This window comes from Amblyomma maculatum, chromosome 5, assembly GCF_055883805.1.
Source record: "Amblyomma maculatum isolate TAMU_Amacu chromosome 5, ASM5588380v1, whole genome shotgun sequence".
Lineage (NCBI taxonomy): Eukaryota > Metazoa > Arthropoda > Arachnida > Ixodida > Ixodidae > Amblyomma > Amblyomma maculatum.
Window position 1 is genome coordinate 19,749,607 of NC_139348.1, and position 27,314 is coordinate 19,776,920.

General features: G+C 47.5%; 2 protein-coding genes and 1 pseudogene across 2 annotated transcripts in view; 2 read left to right on the forward strand and 1 right to left on the reverse strand.

Moving 5' to 3' along the window:
- The first annotated feature begins 924 nt into the window (after window positions 1-924).
- On the forward strand, window positions 925-2,064 carry LOC146187838 (uncharacterized; annotated as a pseudogene).
- Window positions 2,065-2,330: 266 nt separating this feature from the next.
- The window catches only part of LOC146187839 (TATA-box-binding protein-like), a 59,074-nt gene continuing 34,090 nt past the window's right edge, over window positions 2,331-27,314 (forward strand). Inside the window, exons 1-2 of the mRNA XM_084604932.1 lie at window positions 2,331-2,470; window positions 3,751-3,930. Of these exons, the coding sequence (XP_084461058.1) occupies window positions 2,331-2,470; window positions 3,751-3,930 (320 nt within the window). The remainder of the gene's footprint in view (window positions 2,471-3,750; window positions 3,931-27,314) is intronic.
- Window positions 10,930-14,395, reverse strand: LOC146187840 (uncharacterized). The gene is made up of 3 exons (XM_084603547.1): window positions 13,474-14,395; window positions 12,081-12,387; window positions 10,930-11,296 (listed from the first exon to the last, which is right to left on the reverse strand). The coding sequence occupies exons 1-3, from the start codon at window positions 13,895-13,897 to the stop codon at window positions 10,930-10,932; spliced, it is 1,098 nt and encodes a 365-aa protein (XP_084459673.1). The 5' UTR covers window positions 13,898-14,395.

The following is a 27,314-nucleotide window of genomic DNA, read 5'->3' on the forward strand; positions in this document are numbered from 1 at the left end:
ACCATTCAAATCTTGTTCTTTTTTCGACAGCCGCCGAAAATTAGCGGCCTTACCACTCTAATTCAAGTGCGCGGATCAATTCTGTATTCTTTGTTTGTTCATGCTCGTTGTCGCATAACGTACCTTTATCAGTTTCAGTGTCGCGCAAGATGCGGCGAGATGTGTCTTGAAGATTCCGGCCACTCGCGTATGTTTCTTCAATGTTCCAGGTTGGGCTAGGAACAGTTTGTGGTTTTATCTGTTTCTTAGCCACCTTTAAACTGAGCGTGCACGTGAGCGACGGGAACTCTTTGTTAGATGACCGACGAGCACGTTTGCTGCTATCGCTACCGCCGAGCTGTTGAGTTTAGTTATTTTGAGCGCGCAAGTCACCCTAATAAATGGTTAATGTTGTAGCTCCTCTGTGCCCTATTGTGATCACGGCATTGTCACCGTCACGTGACACTGTCGGTTACTAATTCTGTCGCACACTGTCAGTTGCTATTGATGCCGGTTACTGTCGGTTACTGTTTGTAACGTATATTCAGTGTCGAAGTCATTGCCCTGATTCGTCCACAGGGTAACATCGTTCGCGTATATGCCGAACTTTAGCCCATCTAGCTGTTCTGTAGTTGCCTCGCGAGTTCGTACATCACCACGTTCAATAGAAAGGGAGATATATATCCTGAGCGCAAGTGCGTCGTACATATTGTTGGGGTCGCCACCCAGAAAACTTAATAGTGGCGCCATCTAAGCGTAGCCAGGGGGGATTGTAATAAATCACTTCGTGTTTGGTTCTGGAGCAGCGTGGTTGCTTGGCTCTCTCTCTCGGCCTCCCGGCAACACAGCAGGGGAACGCCCACGCAACATGGTGTCAGAAATGACAGCAGCATGAAAAACTTGTTCTAAAAACAGTTGCTTTCAACAGCCGTCAACGGCAAAAAGATGCTCCCTAACCAAAGCGCCCAGCAGGCCCAGTGGCTAGGCCCTACTCTGCAACCGCCAGACGCGTTCAACTTCTGCAACCCTGCAAGTTGGTCTTCATGGAAGTCTCGCTTCGAGGACTATGCCGCTGTCTCCGGACTACGGAACGCTCCGCAAGACGTGCAAGTACGTACGCTTCTGTACTGTATGGGACCGGAAGCTCGCTCGCTGCTAGAGACTTTTTCACTCGACGCTGCCGTGTTAGCCTCCTACGACGCAGTTGTCAAACACTTCTCCGAGCTCTTCGTACATCCCTGTAATGAGCTCTATGAGTCGTCTCGCTTTCACAAGCGCAATCAGTAACCTGGTGAAAGTGTCCACGCATTTTACGCCCCAACTGTTCAAGTTAGTCAAACGTTGCCACTACCCGTCACCGGTGATAGAAGAACGCTTGGTCCGTGACAGGTTTGTCGTTGGATTGGTCGACACGTGTCTCTCCGATAAGCTTTGCTGCTACCCGAAGCTAACTTTCAAAGAAGCTTGGACGCAAGCTCGTCCGTTCGAGGATACAGACAAAGAACACTCACTCTCACAGGCTACCTCGCAAGGCATGGTCAACATTGGTGCTGCGACTCAAAAGTTTTCGCGACGGCCGGTCGACGCCAGAACGCGCTCAACGGACGTGAAGTCGGAATGCTATCGTGGTATTCCGGTCTGTTTCTTCTGCGGCCGCGCATATCATGCACGCTCAGAGTGCCCGGCAAAGAATTCTATCTTCAACTGCTGCGGTAAAAAAGGTCATTTTGCTGAAGCTTGCCCCTCCAGGAAGTCGAGGCAGGCCAAACTCAATGCCATCCAAATGCGTGCTCTCGAGACGCCAGCTAAACGAAGTATGTGGATATCACAGTCGACAAATACACAACTCAGTTCAAAGTAGACTCAGGGGCCGAGGTTTCCGCAGTTCCAAGTGACTTTCCCGGAGTCCCGGCTGAGCTCGCCTATGTAGACGCTATTTTTACAGGGCCCGGTGGCCAACCTCTGCGTGTACGGGGTTCGTATTTGGCACAGCTATCAGCAAGGGAAGACCAGATCACAGTGTCTTTACGCCATTTAGTTACTTTCAGTACCTTTACTGGGTCTACCAGCCCTCCAAGCTCTTGAAGTTGTTAAATGTTTTGTACTGTCAACACTCCTGAGCCAACGCTGCGTGCTGAACTGTTCCGTGGCCTCGGCACGCTCAGAGATGAGTACACCATTCGCTTGGAACAAGGTGTTGTGCCGTTCTGACTCAGTGCGCCTCAACGCATACCGATCACGGAGATCACCTCCCTCGTGACCAGCTGTGAAAGGTGCGGGCTTACTCGAGTGAATTCACCGGACCCACTCCTTCCTACAAACCACCCTGGTCGTCCCTGGGGAGTTTGGGCATGAACCTCTTTCACCACAATTCTCAAACCTTCTTGATGATAGTGGACTACTACTCCCGGTTGCCAGAGGTGGTGACAGGGAAAAGTACAACAGCTCCAGTGCTCAAAACCTGTTCGGCCGTCTTGGGATACCGCAACAGGTTGTCAGATAACGGTCCGGCATTTTCTTCACGCCAATTTGCCGCATTCTTCGCATCTTATAAGGTTTCAACCACATCACCAGTAGCCCCCATTACCCACAGTCTAACGGAGAGCCAGAGCGCATGATCCGAACTAGAAAGACATCTTCCGCACTTGGCCCTTCTCTGCTATAGGGATACACCAGATGTGAGTGGCTTCGGCCCGACTCAGCTCCTAATGGGAACGCAACTGAGAGCTCGAGTCCCAAAGCCGGATGAAAAGCTTCGTATACACTGGACCGAAAGGGAGGAAGTAGCCCTCAGAGATGATTCTTGCAAGAAAAGGAGTGCAAAGAACTTAAACCGACATAACGGTCCGGCATTTTCTTCACGCCAATTTGCCGCATTCTTCGCATCTTATAAGGTTTCAACCACATCACCAGTAGCCCCCATTACCCACAGTCTAACGGAGAGCCAGAGCGCATGATCCGAACTAAAAAGACATCTTCCGTAAGGCAAAGGGTCCTCACTTTGCCCTTCTCTGCTATAGGGATACACCAGATGTGAGTGGCTTCGGCCCGGCTCAGCTCCTAATGGGAACGCAACTGAGAGCTCGAGTCCCAAAGCCGGATGAAAAGCTTCGTACACACTGGACCGAAAGGGAGGAAGTAGCCCTCAGAGATGATTCGTGCAAGAAAAGGAGTGCAAAGAACTTAAACCGACATCATCGCGTCAGGGATCTTCCATCACTTCAGTCCGGTGAGCAGGTCTGGGTTCGACCCTACCAAGTGAGTGCTACAGTTCTGAGAAAGGCATAGTGTCCAAGGTCATTCGTCATCGAAACGGAGCGAGGAACGATTATGCAGCGGAATCGTCTACACCTTGTTTCCTTTGTGTTGAGGGCAGCAGATCCCGCACTTCTCCAGCCTCACCGCCTAACTCAAGAAGCAGCAGCACCTGATCCGCCGCCTGTTACAGCGGGGCCTTCACGTCTTCGTGTTGGTGTTTTGTTTACCCGTAGCGGCTGCCGTGTATTACCACCGGACCGCTTGAACTTGCGACTGAGGGGAGGGGGGAAATGTTGGGGGGTCACCACCTATGAACCTAATATTGGCGCCCTCTAACCTGACGCGCAGCCAGGGGGGATTGTAATAAATAACTTTGTGTTTGGTTCTAGAGCGGCGTGGATGCTTGGCTTGCTCTCTCGGCCTCCCGGCACGACAGCACGGGAACGCCCATGTAACACATAGGTGGTTTAGGAGAAGTTTGATAAATCCTTTCTGCTCAAACGTTTTCTGCAGGAACGCGGTGGCATCGGTGAGCCTCGGCTGCAGGTTGGACCTGAAGCAGATAGCCCAGCGTGCCCTGAACACGGAGTACAAGCCCAACCGCAGCCCGGCGCTAGTCATGCGCATCCGGCAACCCAGGTCCACGGCTTTGATCTTCAGCTCCGGAAGGATGGTGTGCAGTGGAGCGAGGAGGTATGCGTGCGACGAAGCCATTTTTCATGCACGCTCTAAATCCCCTGAATATCACATCTCGTTGAAACCAGCACGCTGTCATTGGCGTCTTTGTGCGCGCATCGTCTGATTCGTTAAAGGAACTTTACGCAGTCATTCCGAAGGTGACAGGGCGCTGGCAGGTGGTACCTGGCAAGTGACATAGCTTAGAACTGATTCTTCGATGGTTTGTGGCACTTATCATCCTGATCAGCCTGACTATACCCACTGCAGGGCGAAGGCCACTCCCTTATTTCTCCAATTAACCCGGTTCTGTGCTAGTTGCATCCACTTCACTCCTGCGAACTTCTTAACTTCATCCGCCCACCTAACTTTCTGCCGTCCCCTGCTACGCTTTCCTTCTCTTGGAATCTAGATTGTTGCCCTAAGCGACCATCAGGTATCCTCTTTTTGCAGTACATGTCCTGCCCATGCCCATTTCTTCTTAATTCCCGCTAGAATGTCGGTAATTTGAGTTATTTCTCTGACCCACTCTGCACGCTTCCTATCTCTTAATTTTACCCCTACCATTTTTCGTTCCATAGCCTTCTGCGTTGTCCTCAACTTAAGTCGCATTAAGTGCCACTTTTCTACTTAGGTGGCACTTACCGCAACCACATATCAGAGGTTGGAAGCAGCTGCCGCTGGATTGTTCAGTTTTTGTGGGATAGTGGAATCAACTTAGATCACTGCAGCCTAATGCATCGAAGAAATGCCGAATATCCCTCTTTATTCTTCTTTGCTCCCATTTCTTACTCTACATCTAATAACGCCATCTTCGTCAGCTAATCAATAGACTAAATATTTTGCATGTCATGTTGTCATGTAATGTCACATCTGCAGTTACCATGCTGGAAATTACCCATGCTAGCATCAGTACATATCTCAGAAAATGTCTTATACAACTGTACTTTCCCTAGAGCTTCCCTAGCGAAGCTATATCTTCTCTTGAAGTGAGAAGCTATTCAGCTTCAAACGCCAAAGCGCGGTGACTGAGTGTCAGCACCCCCTTCTAGCGTGCTTGCGGACGGCGTTAAATTCCCTCTCAGACCCCAAATCGGTTTCTTTTCTTAGAGCGTTAGCTCTGTTTCTAACATTCATCAAGATAAATTTACACCATAATTTGACCTTCAACCACAGGTGTTGCTAGGTGCGTACTCTGTAAAGTACGCCAGCTGCCATGGAGAGGAGTTGAGAGGGTGGTATAGGGAGAATCCATACCAACATCACTTTTAGGGTGAACTGAACTGAACTGAATGGCCAGGAATAGTAATAATTGATTCAAGGAAGGAAAAGGCGCAGTATCTGTCACGCTTCCCCGTGGACATGCGATTCGCCATGGATAATAACAATTCAGTTCAATTCAGTCGTTCAGTCGTGTCCGACTCTTCGTGACCCTATGAACCATATCGCGCCACGCTTTCCGGTCTCTCACTATCTTCCTAACATCACATAACGTCACCTGCAGCGCCTCGAGAATACCATCTAACCATCGCGTTTGCTGCCTACCCCTTCTCCGGTGACCCTCAACCTTTCCCAACATGAAACCTTTCTCCTACGACTCCTCTCTTCTCATCAGATGACCAAAGTACCTGAATTTGACCCTCCAATGAGCAGTCAGGGTTTATGGTCGACAATATCGACTCATTTGATCTTCTGGCCGTCCAAGGAACTCTCAAGAGTCTCCGCCAGCACCAAAATTCAAACGCGTCAATTCTTCGACGGTCAGCCTTCTTCACAGTCCAACTCTCGCATCCATACATCACAACAGGAAAGACCATAGCACAAATTATACGGATATTGGTTGGCAGTGTAATGTCTCTGCTCTTTACTAGGTGGTCAAGGCTAGCCATGGCTCTCTTTCCCAGAAGCAGGTGTGTCCAAAATTCATGGCTTCAGTCTCCTTCCGGGGTAATCTTGGAGCCCAAAAAGAGAAAATCTGTCACAGCTTCCGCTTCTTGTCCCTTGATGCTTCAGGACTTGATCGGGCAAGACGCCATGATCTTTGTCTTTTTAGTGTTCAATTTAAGCCCAAACCTCTCACTCTCTTCTTGTACGCGCATAAGAAGTCTCTTGAGTTCCACTTCACTTTATGCTATTAAAGTGGCATCATCCGCATATCTAAGGTTGTTGATACGTTTTCCAGCAATCTTCACTCCAGCTGAAGACTCGTCCAGACCGTCCTTCCTCATGATGCACTCAGCATATAGGTTAAATAGGCAGGGCTACATTATGCAGCCTTGTCTCACTCTTTTCTCAATCGGAAACCAGTTAGTAAGACCATGCCCAGTTCTAAATGTGGCCTCTTGCCCTTCATACAGGTTCCTGAGGAGAGGGATGCGGTGATGTGGAACTCCCATCTCTTGGAGAGCTTGCCACAACCTGCTGTGATCTACGCAGTCAAACGCTTTAGCATAATCAATAAAGCAGAAGTAGAATGGTTTCTGGAACTCTCTTGCTTTTGTCATGATCTAGCGAAGGTTAGCAATCTGGTCTCTAGTTCCTCTGCCCTTGCGAAACCCAGTTTGCACGTCCGGAAGCTCCCGATCCACATACTGCTGCAGCCTACCTTGGAGGATTTTCAACATCACCTTGTTAGCATACGAAATAACCCAGGTAGCACAGAATGTGGGGCCCCAGCAGGTACGATGTAGGCAAGTGGGGCTGGGGCAACCATCATAAAACCTGCATCGGTCCCCGATGGGGAAAAAATGGGCAAGCCCCATTTGGGCTTGCCCCTGACCCTCCCGCATGGGTCCCATAGCGGCGTTTCTTGGGCTAATGCAGAGCACTTTCCTGCATCCAGACCACAAGGGTCCCTTGCCGAATATTTGAGGGCAATCCAATCTAAATGTGGGCTTTTTATGGGAAAGCCCTCATAGATCCGAAATGAGGCCGCCCCCATTAAATGTTTGTGGGACCAACATCGGCCATAGTGGGGCAAGAAAACGGACATACCCACATGCTGCCCCAGTCGGCCCCTTGTAGGTTACTTGAGGGCAGGTGAAACATGAATAAGGGCTCAATTTTGGCAAGCCCTCGTGAAGCCTAAATGAGGCAGCCTTAGCTAAACCACTTTAGGTCCCACATAGGCTGTAATGGGGCTGGAAGGCGGGCGTGCCCGCATGATACCAAAATCGGTCCTTTGTGGGGACTTTGAAGGCCCGTGCAACAGCAGGTGGGCTCTAGGTTCAAAAACAACGTCCAGCCCAATTGGGGCTGCCCACATAAAATTGCTTCATATCCCACATGTGCCGTAATGGGGCTGGAAGGCGGGAGGGCCCGCATGATACCAAAATTGGTCCCTTGTGGGGAAATTGAAGGCACGTGCAACAGTAAGTGGGCTTTAGGTTCAAAACCAACACTCAGCCCAATTGGGGCTGCCCACACAAAGCCGCTGTAGGTCCCACATCGGCCGTAATGGGGCTAGAAGGCGTGCGTGCAATTGCGTAATCATTGTTTCCCACCTTTATTTGCATTAGATGTTGCCCTAAAATACTATTATAGATGATTTGTATAACAGTTGTTGCCATGTTTAGTCGATTAGAAATTTACACGGCTTTAGTTCTCGCGCTCATGCAAATTGCGCTACAAATACTAAAACAAACTGATTGCTAACTGTTGCCTTTTATGTGGTTGCTTTGGACAGCCTGCAACTCCCAGCACAATATAACTGTTCAGAACACACATCTCCATAGCCTGAACAAGATGTACATGAAGTCATTTCGGCTAGATGAATGTTATGAATAATTGCAAAATTTAATATTGTGGCTGTTTAGAAAGTGCAGACATGTACAAAAAAATTAATTATGTGCATAAATATTGATTGGGAAAACTTGGACTAGGGCTTTCCATCAATTTCCTGCGTCGGACCCCTATGAGAATAATGTGGGCAAGCCCAAGTGCGGCTAGCGCACTTGGGCTTGGGTTCAGGAAGGCATTCTTATCTCTTCTTGCTATTTTCTGAAAATCCGCATTGAGAACCTTGTATATCTTTCTCTTTCCCCCATAACTTTTGCCATCCTCCTTTCCTCAGCTATTTGCAAAGCCTCTTCAGATAACCAGTTTGCTTTCTTGCATTTCTTTTGCTTTGGAACTACCTTAGTAGCAACTTCTTGTATTATATCACGAACATTAGTCCACATCTCTTCAGAGTCTCCGTCTCCTAGATCTAATTCTAATTCTTGAAATCGATTGCTCACTCCCACGGCATATTCTGATGGAATTTGATCCAGATCATATTTTTGCGCAAGTATACATAACCTTTCAAAGATGAACCAACTCGCCCAAACAAGAGTATTACTAGATCATACCTGAAAGGCCTTCTAGGTTTTGTAAAACAAAAGTACGAGTGGTTTAGTTTTGATTAAACTGTGTAGTCGCGATAGCTTCACGTGGCAACGGCACCTGGCTTCGCTTATCTCCAATCATATCTCTTCTGCAGACTTCCTTGCCTCGCATCTTTTCGAACGGAGTCAGACGAACGGTCTTCGGATGGTATTTTCGACGTCGAGACGGCGGCGGCAGCAGCAGGTGCGGCCTCCAACGTCCGGCGTTCCCGCCTAGCTCCGTCGTCGCGACATCGTTTTTGCGAAGCGCTGCTCGCGTTCTTCTGGCATTTCAGTTGCTCTGTTCGATTTGCTCCAATCATTTCGCTTCTGCAGACTTCCTTGCCTGATCGCTATGTCTTCCGGATCATCAGAAGCACCGTTTATTGCGGTACGTCGTGCGGCGGTTCACGCCTTTCTCATCGTCCGGCTGCATGACATGGCTCTGGCCGAGCACGTCCATTCATGCAACCGGCGCATGCGATGGCGGCAGACGCTTTCCCCCTCAACTTGGTCACGGTGTGTGACATCAGTGAAATAGCGCTCAGGCCTCAAGTGTATAGGAGGCTTTGGTGCACCTTTTGCTCCTGGAGTGCCTCTTCGCAAAAAAACGGGCCACGGCGGCAGAGTACGGCACATCTGTTGGAGCTACAATCACGATGATTTACAGAGTACCGCTTTTCTTTTCCACGCGCCGCTGAACCACCGATTGGTGATCATGTGTCACATGGTGCGCCACGCGGTCCACCTCCGCCATCAAACTTCCAAACAGTCACTTAGCGGACGCCTTCCACCCCACTGCATGTGCGAATATTGCTGAATTTCGCGTCTGTGTTTTGTAGCTGGTGTTCTTTTTTCTTGTGAGAAGTACTTAGCGGCAGAATGCCAGGCTGCAGAGCTTTCCGTTGCAGCAACCTGCATGAGTCCGAAAAGTTTTTTAAGGCGAAAGTCTTTATGGCTACCTGGTTTAGCAAAAATGTGTGCGTGTGATTTGCGCAATAATGCGTCGCTCGCAAATAGCGGACATGTGAGGAGGAAGATTAGGAATGAAAACAATTGATGGGGATAAGTACGACCAGAAGTTATAGACTCAATATGTCAATAACTAATAAAGATGATCAATAATGACTTCTAATGACCAGTACATCATACTTCAACTCGTAATGACCGCACCTGATTCATCATCATCATCAGCCTGACTATACCCACTGCAGGGCGAAGGCCTCTCCCATATTTCTCCGCTTAACCCGGTTCTGTGCTAGCTGCATCCACTTGACCCCTGCGAACTTCTTAATCTCATCGGCCCACCTAACTTTCTGCCGCCCCCTGCTACGCTTTCCTTCCCTTGGAGTCTAGTTTGTTACCCTAAGCGACCATCGGTTAGCATCTCTTCGCACTACATGTCCTGCCCATGTCCATTTCTTCTTCTCAATTTCCACTAGAATGTCGGTAACTTGAGTTTTTTCTCTGACCCACTCTGCACGCTTCCTATCTCTTAATGTTACCCCTACCATTTTTTGTTCCATAGCACCTGATTGGAAATTAGTAAAATGCTTAGCGGTGTGTAGAAATGACTGCAATAACTAGTCGTGGATAAAATTGACTTCTAATAACTACAGAACGACCAATATGTCAAACCATGACTTTTGGGGCCCTGCGGCCCTTGTTATGTTTCAAACCGCGAACGCTTTTTTTTCGTTTGCATTGGTGTTTGCCCGGACAGCGCTAGTGCGCATGATCGAGCTGGCAATCGTGGGGGAGGAATGTTATCGGCAGGGAAACGAAAGTAGATTAGCGCGTCGACAGCAAAGCTCCTGGCTTTTTGCTCGGCGGGACACCAGCGTGGGGCGGCCAGCGTGCGTCAAGGGCCAGCGGAATGTGCACCGACGACAGTACGAAGATCTGCGAAAAGACGGAAGCAGTGCCTGGAGGAATGGCTTAGGCGTATTTGCGTGAGTTGTTGCCACGCAAGGGGCAATGTTTCTTGTGCCGCCGGTAGCGCTTTGGCCCTATTGCTCGTCCTGTTCGCTCCACGGTGTGTTTTATCTCGCCGTGGTAAAGCCCTGACCCTCTTTCTGCTTTGTCTTTCGTGTTCTGTTGTCGCGCGCATGAACAGCATGTTTCCAGCGCAGTAGCGCCTAATGTTGCTTTCTTTTTATTGAGAGCTTTTTCGTTTATCCGGAATAAATCGGTGTTTTTAAGAGACTGGATTTGTCCCACGTCGGGCGAGACCATAGCTCACGGAGCCGTTTTTTGAAGGCGAGGCCTTCCACTTCTAATGACGACAGCTAATTGGAAATGAGTAAAAATGCTTAGCTCTTAGTGGTAATGACTACAATGACTAGGCATGACTTATCATGGCTGCTAATGAATACGAAACGACCAATATGAAAAACGATAGCTTGTAATGACCAACTGATTGGAAATGAGTAAAATGATAAACTGAGTTGTAATGACTCGTGCTGCGTTCTACCGGCCAAAAGCTGGCAGCTACGCGATGAAAACCAGGCAGATTCACAGAGCGAAAAGACGACGCTTTATTTCCGGCTCGGAAATATATAGAGAAGGAAAGAAAGGAGGGGAAGAAGGAAAGAGGGACTAGCTACGCATGCGCTGTTATCTGCAGCATTGTTGTCAGCAGCATTCCCTTCAACTAATAGCCATAGCGCTCCACTGGCTTTCTAGTTCTTGTGGACCGGCGTAGCTCAGGAACAGGCCCTTCGGGAAGGTCGTGAGCCTCGTCTGTCGGGGCCCCTAAGGTCGCAGGAGGCGATTCTGCAGGACTTGATACTTCTCTGCTTCCGTCGGTGTCTGATGAGCGTTTTCGGATCTGGTCGACATGACGTCGAACGACTCCGTCCTCAGTAGCCACAGTGACTAGACGGGCACCACTCGTCGATTTCACTTTGCCTGGTGTCCACTTTTCTCCTACGCCGTAGTTGCGCACGTAGACTGCGTCTCCCGGGGTGAAGTACCAACTGGCGGAATCAGTCTCTGAATGCTTGGGCATTTCGTAGTTCCTGGGAGGAAAACACATATCTAATTTTGTACGCAAACGGTATCCCAGAAGAAGCTCGGACGGAGTAGAGCCTGAAGCTTGTGGCAAAAATCTGTAGTTAAAGAATTCTCGCCAGAGCAGTTGTCAACTCCACGCCCGGCATTTTCTTCAAGCCCTCCTTGACTGTTCTTACGGCCCGTTCCGCAAGACCATTGCTCTGGGGGTGATAAGGCGGGGTACGAATATGCTCGATTCCATTTTTCTGTAGGAATACCGCGAACCCAGTAAAGGGTGTACCGTTGTCAGTAACTATGGTGCGGGGCAATCCAAACCTGCTAAACAAGGTTCTCATGCAATCGGCAGTGGCTTTAGCGGTTGCTCGAGATACTGGAATGGCTTCTATCCAATTGCTGTGTGCATCGACAATTACCAACAACATTTTGTTTCCAATAGGCCCTGCATAGTCTGCATGCAGCCGTGACCACCTCTCTCTTGAAATCGGCCAGCTGACAGGATTCCTAGGGGGCATGGGCAAAGCCTGCACACAGTTTCGACAATTCGAGACCAATCTACAAATATCTTGATCTAAACCGGGCCACCAAAACTTAGCCCTCATGGTTGACGCACCCTGATGAGACTCGTGTAGCATCGTCAACAGTTTCTCACGCGCCGCACTTGGTATCACCACACGATGCCCCCAGTACAACAGCCCCTTCTCCACAGACAACTCATGTCTCCTTTTCCGGAATTCCGCCACTTCCCTGCTGTCACCTCCTACGACGGAGGGCCAACCGTTAGTCACGTACCTGCATATCTCTTGCAAAAGCCCGTCAGCTGCTGTGAGCGCTTGAATCTCTTGGTGGGAAACCGCTGGTTGGTCCCATTCGTCGATTATAAGCACCATTTCCGACAGATCCTCTGTTTCCGCTTGCGGCTCCTGCAGCGATTGAGGCAAACGGCTTAGAGCGTCAGAAATTAGCATCTGTTTTCCAGGTTTACAAATGAGCTTGTACTTGTATGCCCCTAGCAAAAGCGCCCAGCGCTGAATTCGGGCGGCAGCCATGACAGAAGTTTGACGATCCTGTCGGAGTAGGCCTAATAAGGGGCGGTGGTCCGTTACAAGCGTGAACTCCCGGCCCAACAGGTAATCGCGAAATCGTGTCACGCCAAACACCAGGGCTAAAGCCTCTCGCTCAATTTGGGAGTAGTTTCTCTCAGCTGAGGTGAGCGTTCGCGATCGGAAGCCAATTGGCCTGTCTTCACCATTTATTCGGTGGAAAAGGGCAGCACCGACACCGTAAGGTGAAGCATCGCATTCCAACATCAATTCCAGCTGCGGATTAAAGTACGTTAGCACTGGGGCTGAACACAAAGCATCCTTGGCCTTCTTAAATGCCGCGTCTTTTTCGTGCCAAACCCATTTTGCACCTTTTTCAAGAAGGCTGTACAGGGGTGCAAGCATAGTGGAAAGATTTGGCAAAAACTTGTTGTAAAATGTAACCATTCCCACAAAGGATCGCAACTCGGCAACATTTCGCGGTAAAGGGGCTAGCCTGATTGCATCCACGTGCTTCTCGAGGGGGTGTAGCCCTTCAACATCAATACGATGACCAAGATACGTCACCGATTGTTCGCCAAACTTGCACTTGTCATAATGAAGTTTGATACCGTTCTCGCGGAAACGCTGTAGCACCGCTTGCAGATTTGCGTTATCAGCATCGCTGCTCTCGGCTACCAGGACATCGTCTAGATAAGCCTGAGTCCCTTTTAGTCCTTGCAGCACCGATTCAATCTTTCGTTGGAATATCGCTGGCGCTGATGCGATGCCAAACGGTAACCTGTTGTAGCAAAAGAGCCCCTTGTGTGTGTTTATCACTGCTAATTTCCGCGAGTCTTCATCTAGCTCAACCTGATTGTAAGCATCGCGAAGGTCTAAAGTACTGAATTTTTTTCCTCCACATAGATTTGCAAAAATGTCGTCTATGACAGGCAAGGGGTACTGCTCAACCTCGCACACAGGGTTTAGTGTAATCTTGAAGTCCCCGCAAATGCGCACTGTTCCGTCCTTCTTCAAGACTGGCACGATGGGCGTTGCCTATTCAGAATGAGGAACTGGTGATATTATGCCAGCCGAGACTAATCTGTCAAGCTCTTTAGACACTTTATCACGAAGTGCAAAAGGAATTTTCCTTGCCTTAAAGAACTTGGGTTTTGCTCCGGCCTTGATGTGCAGTCGGGCTGGCGGACCCTTCATGAGACCAGCGCCTTCAGTGAACAGGTCGCAGTTTTTCTGGAGCAGCATCGGCACGTCCTCCCTGGCTTGCTTTGATACGGAAGGCTTCGCATGCATGGTCAGCACCTGAATGCGTTCGTCTGTCAGTTTTTTCAGCAGGTCCCGACCGCAAAGACTGGGGCCATTGCAGTCTAAAACCGTGAGACAGCATTGTACTGTGGTACCTTCATAAGAAACTGGCATGGTCAGTGTACCGAGGAGTGGCAACTTTCCGAGATAGCATGAAAGCTGTACTTCCGACTTTTGCAGCTGCGGCCATTGATGGGAGTGCACTTGGTAAATGCTTTTGGGAATGACGCAAACAGGGGAGCCGGTATCAATATCCATCATTATTTCGATGCCATTCCATGCAAACGATTTTCTGATGGGGGGTATAAGAGAGCGCGTGGTGGTCAAGGACCAGATTTGGGACGCGCTACTATCACTCTTCGGTTTCTGGCGTCTGTGCTGTTAGTGCTAGCGTCCTGCTTGTCTCATTTGCCGCACACATTCGCGCTAAATGCCCTGGCCGTGCACACTTAAAACATTTGCGCTTGATTAGTCGACAAGCCTTTGTATTATGACCATGCTTACCGCAACATTTGCATTGTTGCACGCCCTGTGACTTCGTGCGCGATTCGTATTGGCCAGAGAGCTTTAGCAATCTCGCTTGTTCTTGGTCAGTAACAATCCCTTGCGACTCGCGTTCAGCGTTCTCTGCGGCGAGGGCAAGAGCCTCGGCTTCTTCGAGATTCAGATTTTTCTTCGCTAACAGCTGCTTCTGCAGATTCTTGGATCTGACACCACACACAATACGGTCTCTTATCATTCTGTTTAGCATCGTTCCCAAATTGCAATTGTGTGCCATCTGCCGTATTGTCACAATGAATGCATGTACAGATTCCCCTTCTTGCTGGCAGCGATGGAAGAACTTGAAACTTTCAGAGATTTCATTCGGTACCGGGTCGTAGTAGCTGCTTAGCGTCTCCACAACTTCTTTGTAGGTAAGGTTGTTAGGCTTTCGCGGTGCTACCTTCGCGTTCAAAATTTCTATTGTCCTTGTTCCAAGCGCCGCTACCAACAGGGCTCTTTTCTTAGCATCGTCTATCAGATCATTCGCTTCGAAATAAGCTTGAACCTTGACAAGGTACGGCTGCCACTTATCTTTTTCGCCTTCGAATTCCGGTAGCCTGTGTGCCATGGCTGATCCTTGGCGGTGGGTTCCTTCTGCGTGACTGTCGTGCTTGGGCGTATTGCTGGTTTCCTTGCTGCAGTAGAATCCTCGTCGCCACTGTTGCGTTCTACCGGCCAAAGGCCGGCAGCTACGCGATGAAAACCAGGCAGATTCACAGAGCGAAAAGACGACGCTTTATTTCCGGCTCGGAAATATATAGAGAAGGAAAGAAAGGAGGGGAAGAAGGAAAGAGGGACTAGCTACGCATGCGCTGTTATCTGCAGCATTGTTGCCAGCAGCAACTCGTCATAACTTCGAAACGATCGATATACAAAACGATGACTTGAAATAACCGCAACTGATTAGAAATGAGTAAAATGCTTAGCTATGAGTGGTAATGGCTACAATCACTAGGCATGACTTCGAAACCACCAATTCGTCAAACGGCGACTTGAATGACCCCAACTGACTGGAAACGAGTAAGAATGCTTAGCGCTGAATGATAATGATTATTGATAATTTTTATTGCGCCAATAAAGATGTTTTACAAGCGAGCACTTGTGAGCTTGCGTCAAATTGTGCGCGCGCATGTGCGAGACACAGTTCCCATCTGCATCGCCATTGAGAATCATTCAATGTGATCATTTACGATGGCAATCGAGGTAAGCCATCATTACAATGCTACGAAAATTGCTACAGAATAAAAATGTGTCGGTTGAATCGATAGAGCTCTTTGGCAACACGAGTGATCCGCATGCAGAACGCCACTCAGCCTTCCATACAAGCTTATCGTTCAGAATTTGCGAATTTTACAGTTTCTAAAGTAGCTGCGGTTCTCTTCAAGGCAATGCGCGGGCAAATGCTTATGCTGGCTTCAAAATGTACTCTGCGATTGACTTAGATAAACCGCGCCAGAGTTGCGCCTTGAGCAGCTTCATGGCCGCGCAGTTGATGGTTGCCAGCACGCAAGGGGACCTTCGCGGTACTCTGAAAATTATCAAGTGAATATAGTTTGAGCTACCAAGGAGCTCAAGAGAAAAGTATACGGAGCTATAAAATAACACCATTATGCAGTTTTATCAGGTACGCGTGCTGATGTATAGCATAAGCTGGACGGTTTACACGTGCCGCATTCTCGCGTATCATGATCTGTGATCAGTGCTGTTCTGTTATAAAAGCAAGAGCATCTATCAATAAACGTTGTCCTTTGGCCTCCAGCCACCGGCTACGTTCCGTTATTTCAGTGGCGACGAAGATGGGATAACTGCAGTACGATGGCAGCCAGGCCACCCGAGTTCGACGACACGACTAGTAGCTAGGGCACTTACCGTGTTCGTTTGGAGGCCTTTTTTGAAGGCCACAGCATCACAGACCGAGGAAAACAGGGTGCGCTTCTGGCGTCGGCACTGAGTGACAACGTGGTGCGTGTGCTTCAAGGCCAGTGCCAGACGGAATCGCTAAACAACCTGAGCTACGAGGCCGTCGTGCAGCTCCAGGACAACCACTTTCATCCTCAAGCCAATGAGATAGCAGCTAGCTACGTTTTCTTTATGCGGAACCAGGCGGACGGCGAAAGGGTACGGGACTACATCACCGACCTGAGGCGTCTTGCCAAGGATTGCAGTTTTGATAAGTTTTTGGATCGCATGTTGAGGGATCGGATTGTCTGCGGAATCCGTGATGAACAAGCTCGACGGCATATGTTATCGCAAAAGAAGTTGAGCCTGGCAGAGGAAGAACCTTTTGTTCTAGCCGCGGAAACCGCCGAGACGAATGTCCGGTGATCCAAGAAAGGAGCTTCAACGACAGCGGTGGGCTTTTGGCGGAATTTCCGGAAATTTTCGAGGATAGTTTGGGTCGTTGTAAGGGGCCGCCCGTGAAACTACACAAAAAAGAGGCCGCTGTACCACGCTTTCTCAAGGCTCGACCAGTGCCCTACGCAATTCGGGAAAAGGTATCGGCAGAAATTGACCGCATGGTACAGGAAGGAGTGCTTTCACCAGTGAGAGTTTCCGAGTGGGCTACGATTGTCGTGCCTATAGTGAAACGGAACAGTGAAATTAGACAGTGCGGCGACTTCAAACTAACCGTGAATCAGGCGAGACATTTGTAACAGTACCCTTTGCCAAAAATCGAGGAAATCTTCGCATCTCTCTACGGAGGGGAGGTGTTCACCACTCTGGATTTACGGCACGCATATAATCAACTTCCACTGGACGACGAGGCACAAAAAATGGCCGTGTTAAACACCCACAAAGGGTTGTTTGCATACAACCGCCTCGCTCTCGGCAACGCATCGGCTCCAGCGTTGCTCCAGCGTCGCCTCGAATCCGTTCTACAAGGCATCCCTCGTGTCAAGATGTACTTAGATAACATCAGTATTGCCGAACAACAGAACGACTACTCAACTCTCCGGCAAGTCTTCGAGCGGCTGCGCGGTAATGGGCTCAAGCTGAACCGTGACAAATGCAGGTTCCGCGAGAAGGAGGTTTTGTTCTTGCGCCACAAGATCGATGCAACTGGGCTACACCCCCCTGAGAATATGGAAGCCGTCAGAGCCGCACCCGTTATAGAACGACACCTTTGGAAGGAGGAAAATCGCCAGCGGAACGGCTGTTGGCCTTCCGTCGCGGAACCTGGCTGACAGCTATCACGGATACCAAGGTGATAAGACATGACGGTTCTAGCTAAGCGGTTCCAGGAGCAGCAAAAGAACCGACCCGGTTTCAACCTGGCAGGCATGTATGGTCGCGCCAGTTTGTCTTCCCGGAAGTGGATGCCGGCAACAGTAGTGTCCACGACGGGAGCACGCGTGGTGACACTGGAAACACCGGAGGGACAGCAGCAACGCCACGTAGACCAACTCCGGCCACTAGTCACGAGTTCATCACCTAACAAGCACAGCCATGACCAGACCAACGACGGAGCTAAGCGAAGTTCCGGGGGAAGCAAAAACTCGCCTAGATACTGAGGCACGGGAAGTCAGCTCTCAAGCCGAAGACCAACAACCACCACGTCCTTCGACTCGCCTGCGGAAGCCCCCAGATCATATCACGTACTCCAGCTTAGGGGGTGGGGATGCAGTGTTATCAGGTACGCGTGCTGATGTATAGCATAAGCTGTAACGGTTTACACGTGCCGCATTCTCGCGTATAATGATCTGTGATCAGTGCGGTTTTGTTATAAAAGCAAGAGCGCCTATCAATAAGCGTTCAGTCCTTTGGCCTCCAGCCGCCGGCAGCGTTCCGTTATTTCACACTACCTTTCAGAAAAAGAAAACGCGGAGAAATTAAAACAAAACACTTTGAATGCATATGCTGGGATTAGATCAACCGTCTCTTCACACTATACACGTGCACACTAACCCTACTACACGGAGCCTTTTTTTCTTTTTGATGGCTTTTGAAAACTTTGAGGAAGAGAAACTACCCCAGCTCATGCCTGAAATCACCGGGCTGCATAATGCAAGCCCACTCTGACCTCGCTATTCCCCAACATCACAAATGCGAGCATTCCCGGGCATACACAAGCATAAATCTGCGGTAGCCAGCTAGGCAGTTCTTCCAGGTCAGCACACAGACAAGAACACCCGAATTTAAATTGAACGTTGCCAGTTTGAGAGCGCTGTAGCGCCATCTGAAGGCCGTCGCTTCCGGGATGCTAGATGAGGCAGCCACGGATAAACGCATAGGTTTCTTGTTTAAATTTTTTTTTGTAGCAAAAGCTACACTACGCCACCCTTCGCGCATTTCGCGCTGCCTGATAAAGAGTGGCGCTGCATAAAAGCGCCAACTCGGGCCTCTCCTTCAATTTGGGAGGGTGACGTAGAATCATCCTGCCATGACATTTGATTTCACATTACCCCTATGCCACGCAAGCACGTTCATACGACTTAGTTAAAGCGGGGCATCATATGTTGGCTAGTAGCCATAGTCTAAGGAAGAGCGTACAACAGATCTCTAAGTTTGTTTAAGGCATGTCCTGTCAGTAACCCTAGTGCTTACATAAAATAACTTTAGTATGTTTAGAAGTTTTTTCAGAGCATTCACGTTAAGAAAAAAAGAGTTTTTTTTTGTCAAAGGTTACGCCCAGAAATATGTGTTCAATTCTTACTGGTAGTTTTTTTTTTCAGTGTAGCGTAGGATAAGCCCCGATTGAGAGAGATAGAACAGCTACTGCTTTTGAGGAGAAAACTAAAATTTGTGCCTGCCCATGGTGCTAGTTTATTTATAGTCAACTGTACTTGGTCTCTCACAAGTCGATACGTTAGAGGATGTGTTCACGATCTGTAGGTCATCAACATAAACAGCGAGCATTATGGATTTCGGGATAATTGGGCTTATGGAATTCATTTTTATTATACAGAGAGTTGTACTTAAGACACATCCCTATGGTACGTCATTCTCCTGTACGAAGTTCTTTGAAAGAGTTGAGCCCAGGCGCACACGAAGTGAACGATTCGACAAGTCCTTCATACAATTTAATATCCTACCATGTATGCCTAAATCTGCTAGGTCATGGAGGATGCCAAACCTTCATGTAGTATCATATGCCTTTTCCGAAGTAGGGAAGCAGTGCTGTGTATAAATACATCAAGGACAGCGTTTTCAAGGCGGACTTGATAGTCCGTTAACGTGCTTTTTTGAACCCACACTGGCGGATGTCTAGGAGTTCTCAGAAGTGAAGGAGAAAGACTAATCTGGCATTAAGAACACTTTCAAAAGACTTTGCAAGGCGACTTGTGAGAGCTATGGGTCTATAACTGCCAAGGCTGTTGGTGGCTTCCCTGTTTTCAGGAAAGGTGCAATAATAGCTTTTTTCCAGCCCCCAGTAATGGATACCCATATTTTCTTGAACATTTTCAGGAGTGCTTTTACAACAGGTGTAGAACGATGTGCTAGCATCTGATAGTGAATTTCGTCTGGGCCAGGTACTGTCTTCTTGCCGGCAGATAGAATCGTGTTAGCTTCCTATAGCGTTATTAGATTAATATACACCTCATATGTGCCCCCATATGTGAGAAGCTTTATTTTGGCCTTGTTTTTGTACGTATGAAGGATTTCGGGCATATAGAGAACTTGAAATTGCATAAATAGGCTCAACCAAAAATGTCTGCCGGTACTGTAAGTTCCAGGAGATGTTAGAACAGGAATTGTGTAATGAGAGAAGTTGCCAAACAGTTTGTGAACTAGCTCCCACATTTTTTTAGATGTGACTGAGCTATTCATTGATGATATTTATTTTTGCCATGAAGCCTTCTCTGCATTGCGGCGGGCATTCGTGCCTGAGCTCTCGCCTGTTTGAATTTTACGAGCTTTTCAATTGTTGGGCAATTGCCAGAGGTTCCCCAACTTTGTTTTGTTTCTTTTTTGCTTCCTTCCACTCCCTGAAATACCAGACTGCCATTTTTTGCACCACTCCTGATGACTATGGAATAGCTACAAGTGCTTCATCAGTGATGCAGGCCGTAATTTTTTCATTTAACTCGTCAACACTGAGTTCTCAGAAAAACCGTATCCAGGTTGGCTTCCGACAGGAATAGTGCCCAGTTTGCGAGGTGCAGCTTCAACCGCCTCGGTTTGTTTAGAATGATGGATAGTGAGGGCGTTACGTTGATAATGACAAGCAAATGATCGCTTTCGAAAGGATTGTCAAAGACGTCCAATTTAAAATCTGTTTGAAATTGATGTACAGCTGAACGATCAATCTAAAACGCTCATTTTCCCAGTGCTTTGGGAGCAGTATGTCTGCTTTTCTGCATTTAGCAGGAAGACATCATTGCATAAAATAAATACTCTAAAATACGTCCTCTATTATATGTTTGATCGCTTCCCCAAAGGGTGAAGTGCGCATTAAAATCTCCAACAACCAGATATGGTTCTGGCAGTTGCTTTAAAAGCTATTACAAGTTATGAATGGTTACATTTAGTTGTGGTTGGAGGTAAATGAGCATATTGTTATTGATTTATAATGAATTACAGAGACTGAAAAAGCTTCACACTTTGTTTAAGACTGGTTTCACGTGTTGCAACTTCATTCTGCAATACCACATGAACACCTTCAGACAACCTATTTGCTTCCTTTCGGTCGCCGTGAAAGACTTTGTGTCCTTTTCAAATGTTTTGATGAGGTCCTAATTAAGTTTTCTGCAGGCATAAGACTACAGGGAAAATGAATGAAAGATGTCTTTTATATCACTGTAGTTAATATTAAACCACGGTAGTTCCAGTGTATGAGAAATGCCATGTTTTTTTATGAGAATGTGCCTGAACATAGGTTTCAGGTTTGTCTGATCCCGTTATTCGAGTTTTCTCTCTCTGTTTTCTTTCCAGGGAGATATGCAGCCGCTGCAGCGGGGGCGAAGTAGAGGCTGTGTCCGTTGCCTTCTCAGAGGCTTTAGACGTTTGGGGAAAATAGTAGTTGTGGGTTGTAGGCTTCTCATGTGGGGGCCAGCGTGCCCTGCTTTTGCAATGGCTAGACAGCTTTCACTGCTCATGCCTGATGCAGAGATGGCCCTGCCTGAGACTTAGTCACCTCAGAGACCGAATGCTGCGGTGGTGTGCCGCCCCGATGCTCCACCACATTGGCATAGTTTGGTTTGGCTGTGAACACAAAAGTGCCCTGTCCAACAAGATATCGCTGCCTTGAGTCTTAAAATGTTATATTTTTTTACCTTTATCGCAATTATATCCTATTCCTTCTTCGAAGGACATGACCTTGAGTATGCGGCGGTTTCACCACCAAAGTTTGCACTGTGTAGTGCAGCTTTGCACTCATCCTATTTATGGTAATTTGAGGCACAGTCTGCACATGTTTGTCGGCCACGGCACCTCTGGGAGTAAAGATCGAATCTTTGGCAGTTGAAGCTTCGTCTGGGGTTTGGGATGTAGGGTCGGATGTCTACTTTGATAAAGGTGTTAAATTGGGCGTATTGATACATGTCTTGAACAAATATATATGCGCTGCCATACATGGTTTGAACAAATACGTATGCGCTGCCATATATTTGTTCTACTTTGATGTAGCAACTTCTATGGATTCAGGGAATTTGCTAGAGTTGAAAGTTAGAACTATGTACTTTGTTGGTACTTCTTGATTGATCTTTCGGATTTTGATCCTGTGCACACTGATTACATTTTGATCAGAAAGGCCTTCTAGTAGTTATTCGGTGAGTGAGAGGAAGTCATACTCTGAGATCACGCCTTGGACCGTGTTCAAAGATCTCCGGGCAATGACTTACGGGGATGTCCCCAAATGCTGCAAGTTGTTGAAGGTTGCTGTATTGGCGTTCGCTTTGGAGCTCAAGCACTAGCTCCCCGCTTACCAGTTTACTTTGTACTCAGTGCCTAGGCTGGCGGTGAGAGACTTTGACACTACAAAAGGAGATATTAGCCGGGCGTGTTTGAAAGGGCTTTCACTGTGGATCGCATGGTATTTCGGGAAGCTTGCTTACTTTGGTGAAAACAACTGAGCTGCTACATCAGTCCGCCTTTTCATGGAAAGGCGATCAGTTTTTTTAGAAGCCATAAAATGCTTGGACCATGTTTGGTCCGCAGTATGTGATTAATAAAAAATATATATATTGTTCGACTGCTGTGCCGGCCACCCACCACGGAGCCCAACAAGGGGATGTGACTGGAATCGGCAAGGAAGTCCTGCCCACGCCAGCCGTACACCGTAACTATAACATATGGCATAACTCAGGGTAGTCATTCCCACAAGGTTAACCCTTGCCGCCTGGAAGTAGGAAGAAGCGAAGAAGGTGGGAAACAGGACAGTTGTAAGAACGAGAATAAGAAAGGGGGAGATCAGAAAAAATTAGCATCAGATAAGCCGGGCTGAATCAAACTGCAAGTGAGTGTTGTTTTCATAGCAGTCATCACCGGTGTGGAATTCCCATTCTGTATGGATAAGCAACACCAAGTCTCGAAATTCAGCGTGACCGGTTGGTGGTGTTTTTCATAACAGGCCGCAAAGCCCCGCTGGTGACTGTTCTTGCCACGCCGGTGACGATTATTCAAAAACAAAAACAAAATTACTGGTCTGTTATGAACGCCATACTCTATACGTCCGTCCGGTTCGAGCCTTATATTGGTCCAGTATAAACTTGTTTAAGCGTTATAAACGACGGGTTGCTCTGGTTAGAAATTTATACAAAGTGAATGCCAGGTAAAAACCGGTTTCGATAGTTATTTTTTAGTAGGTAAAGGACAAAGTAGTCAGAGAAAAGACAAAGGGTTGCCATACTGGAGGGCAGAGTAATAATTCCGACCACTTGAGATCTTTAACCTTCAACGACATAAGCACTCGTTTTCAACTATGAAACCTCCACACGAATACCGTTCTTGATGTGGTGCCAACACCAGATAGGAGGAGTGGTAGCGGGCGGCAGATCTGATGAGCTACAGACACAGAGCGGACCGCGGCCGCCAATTTTAGCGGGCCGAAGGCATTTTTCAGAGCCCTACATCTTGAAAGATCTTTCTTCCTTGAATTGCTCCTTCCTGTCTTTAAGGTATGGTTCAAGTGTTCACCGAGAAGTGTGAAATATACTGCGACTTTCCTTTCTTGAAGACGAATTTACAAACTGTATTAAACATCCAAACCGCGGGAGTTTACCACCGTGACCACTAAATCTGTTCGTAGTTGTCATATAAGAGAAAACAATGAAATAGACATTGAAACCAGACATGTGTCATAAAATAGAGCTGTCGCTCGGCATTTGGTTCAGAAAAGTTGAACCTCTTTTTTCGTTATTCTTTAATCAGAAATGGCACCTATTCCAGTGGGCACAATTTGCGGGCCAACTTCTTATGAGGGATGTTGCTTCTGACGAGACCTAGAATGTTTTATAAGAATGAACCTTCCAGTCTTGGATGCCTGGTCGAGCACGTTATTCCTACCCATACGGCTCATGCGGCCTGGTTGAAGTGGGGCTTTATATGTGGTATGGTCGCCTACTCTACCGCCTGATACCCTAAAAGTGTACCGAATGCTTTTCCTGCCTGGAGACTCATAGCGAAAGTAAATCTCTAGAGATTCGGCGTTTGCTAATACAAGCACAGCTACATGAAGGCGACGAACAACCGCAAACCTTTACACTCTTGCAAACGAGTGCTCTTGGCGCCGTTTCATTCCAGGGTGGTACATATACACTTTCCGAAAGAGAGAACATCCATCGAGTTGCTTTTTTTTCGCCCGTGCTTTCTGTTCAGGCTACCCTCAGGCAAGCTTTCCGACTCCACATGTCAAAAAGAGAGTGCTTAACGTGGCAGAGAATGGTTCGCTTTTCCATGGCTCGGATTGTACAGGATCCGATCGACTTTAATTGACGCCCATGCGGTGACAGTTTGTGCGTCTCTCACAATTTCAGACCACCATAGTAAGCGGTCATTCAAAAGAGAAATTATCCTGTGCGATAGCAAAGCCAGTTTTTATTGTATAATGTTCTCATTTCCTTGAACCCTTCCCGAGACACCGAAAGGTTCATGTGTTTACAACGGCTTCACGGTAGTCCAAATGCTTTCTTCCTTGCGTTTGTACCAAGCAGAAATTATTTCTTCGAATTCAAAACTACTGTTTGGTATTCGGTATTTGGAATCTGGTCTCAAGCTTCGCTGTTGTCATTCCAGTTTTGCTCGACTTGTTTTTTATCGGTGAGGTATCATGATCCACATGTAACCGCTACTCGGAATTTAAAGATTATATTAGCAATTTTAATTTTAGCTGGATTCCACGTACAACCATATGCGCTTCGAAGATAGCTTCGATATGTTGGTAACAACAGTCGATCCATGCCATTACGAGTTTTATGCCACATATTCGGACGATGCGAGTTCTTTCGCCCACACTCACGCTTGGCTTTCACATGCGATTTTCACGGCAACGAGGGCGCTTTGGCAGGTAGCTAGTTGCGTTATTTTTCTTTTGTTCGTTAGTGTTATCTCTGTAGACGAATCTGGCGATTCAAGCTATACATCTTGCTTAGTGTTGAAATTCTTAGCTGGCTGACCGCTGTCGTTGCATGCTTGTTTGACGACAGGCGCTTCGTTCCTTAGTCAGCATCGTGTGCGGTTAAATTTGCATGGCTTCAAATCTATATTTGCATTTTGTGATTTAAGAATAAAAACATCAAGCACCGAATTTGTTGGTTGGGGCAGAAGTTCAGTCTTAGTCAAAAATCTTGAAGCCAAAAGAGTTTCTTCTCTGCCGCGAAAGGGACCCGTCACGCCAGCCTAAAGCTCGAATGGCATTTAAGATGTTGCGAAATGATTTATTACCACAGAAAGAAACTGCATCGTAGTATTTCACGGCGCTTTAGTTGTAGTGGTGCTGCGACGGCTTTATTTTGCGGCTGAGACAAAAATCATTTGGCTTCAGGACTCTGTACAGGGTCTTGAATATTTGGGGGCTGGAATTTAAAAAAATTCCTATGCAAAATCTACTGCCCCATTCGAGCTGAAATAATGTTCACATAGTCGCAAAATATCGTCTACGTTATCTGATAAATGATTCAACATTGGTACTTGCCTAGATTATCCGAAATCGAGAAAAAACAGCTCTCGGCGGCGTGCACAATTTTCGCAGAAGAGAGTCGAAAAGCTATTTTGACATGATACGTCATCTGTCGAGCAGTGAGACAAGCTCCGTCCCGGCCGTTGGCGCGCTTGCCTCGCTGCCCGACAGATGACGCATCATGTCAAAATAGCTTTTCTACTCTCTTCTGCGAAAATTGTGCGCGCCGCCGAGAGCAGTTTTTTCTCGATTTCGGAAAATCTAGGCAAGTACCGATGTTGAATCACTTATCAGATAACGTAGACGATATTTTGCTACTTTGTGAACATTATTTCAGCTTAAATGGGGCACTAGATTTTGCATAGAAATTTTTTAAATTCCAGCCCCCAAATATTCAAGTCCCTGTACATGCGCTGTTCAAGGATTTGATTTCCTCATCCTTGTGAAGACGAGCCTCGACTCTTCGTTTCCGATACCGAAATACTGCCATGGGTATCTACGCTAGTGTCGGGGACACGATAGCAGTCGACACTTCCAGTAATGTGGGACGTGGAGGAGAAACTCAACAGGTGCCTGCATTCTCTCTGAAGCCGAACATCCGATTATTACTTCTCGAAGCTCTTTACTGCCTTTGCCAAGCGTAGCTAGTAGTGATGCCGAACTATCGGTAAATTGACTATCGAGAGCTTTTTGAAACTATCGATATTACACTATCGATAATCTATCAATAGCGCAATCGATAGTGCAATCGATAGTATCGATTTCACGCAATCGATAGTGCTGTAAATAGTTATGCAGTTTTTGGCCAGCGATATTGCTAAAACAATTGCTATAAACTACTATCAGCAGTACTCATTTCGTGTTTTTTATGATAGAGAATAGGTGAATAAAAAAATTTAATTCCGCAATGAAAGTGCCGGATCAGTAAATTGATACTAAAAAGTGACCTGTAAACCCAAGCAAGAAATTCAGTGCTTGATGTTTTTATTCCTAAATCACAAAATTCAAATATCAATTAAAAGCAGCGTAGTTCCCCACCTTTGTGAATGAACAGCTCAACAGTTGTCGTTTATCAGCCAAGCATTCTGGGGAAGGGACACAAGCGTGTCAACTTTCTTGCCATTCATCCCGCTCCTCCTTTCTGAAATTGCCTGTCCTGCCGTTCAGAATATGCGCTCTGCCGGTACCGACGTTGCTGGCACGCACAAGCACTTCCTAGCCACTTCAGAGAGCAGCGTTGTGGGGCATTTCCAAGACCTCCAGAATTCTAAAGGGTTGCTCGTCATTTCCTGTGGATGTAACTCGAGTTACTGGCGAACCATTCGCTCTGCGTTGGAGGTCGAAGTTGAGGGCTCCTCTTGCTCTCTCTCAAGGATCCGCAGAATTCGGAATCCTGCCGCCGCTTCGTTTGGAACCTTCTGCTGTCTAGATAATTCAAATGCAGAACTAGCCGGTACCGATAGTACTATCGATAGCGCTACCGAAATAACCTATCGACAGCGCTATCGATATACTATAGATATTACTAGCGATAGTACCATCGATAGTAGCATTGATAGTACTATCAATAGTACTATCAATAGTACTATCAATAGTTTTTTTTGCTTGCCATCGTTAGATAGGGGCATTTGGCTAGCACCTTACCGGTATCGCTCAAGAGGAAACTATACAACAGTTGCATCTTACCTGTACTCACCGAGGGGGCTGAAACGTGGAGGCTAACCAGGAGGGTTCTACTTAAGTTGAGGACAGCGCAGAGGGCTATGAAACGAAAAATAGTAGGGGTAACATTAAGAGATAGGAAGCGTGCAGAGTGGGTCAGAGAAATAACTCAGAAGAAATGGGCATTGGCAGGACATGAAGTGCGAAGAGAGGATAATCGATGGTCGCTTAGGGTAACAAACTGGATTCCAATGGAAGGAAAGCATAGCAGGGGGCGGCAGAAAATCAGGTAGGGCGGATGAGGTTAAGAAGTTCGCAGAGGTCAAGTGGATGCAGCTAGCACAGAACCGGGTTAATTGGAGACATATGAGAGAGGCCTTCGCCCTGCAGTGGGTATACTCAGGCTGATGGTGATGA

Coding starts and splice junctions, on each gene's coding strand:
- LOC146187840 (XM_084603547.1), bottom strand. CDS start 13,897: ATGATGGATATTGATACCGGCTCCCCTGTTTGCGTCATTCCCAAAAGC. Junction 12,388..13,473: donor CGGAGCAAAACCCAAGTTCT/TTAAGGCAAGGA, acceptor CGCTTGTAACGG/ACCACCGCCCCTTATTAGGC. Junction 11,297..12,080: donor CTTTTGCAAGAGATATGCAG/GTACGTGACTAA, acceptor TTTTCCTCCCAG/GAACTACGAAATGCCCAAGC.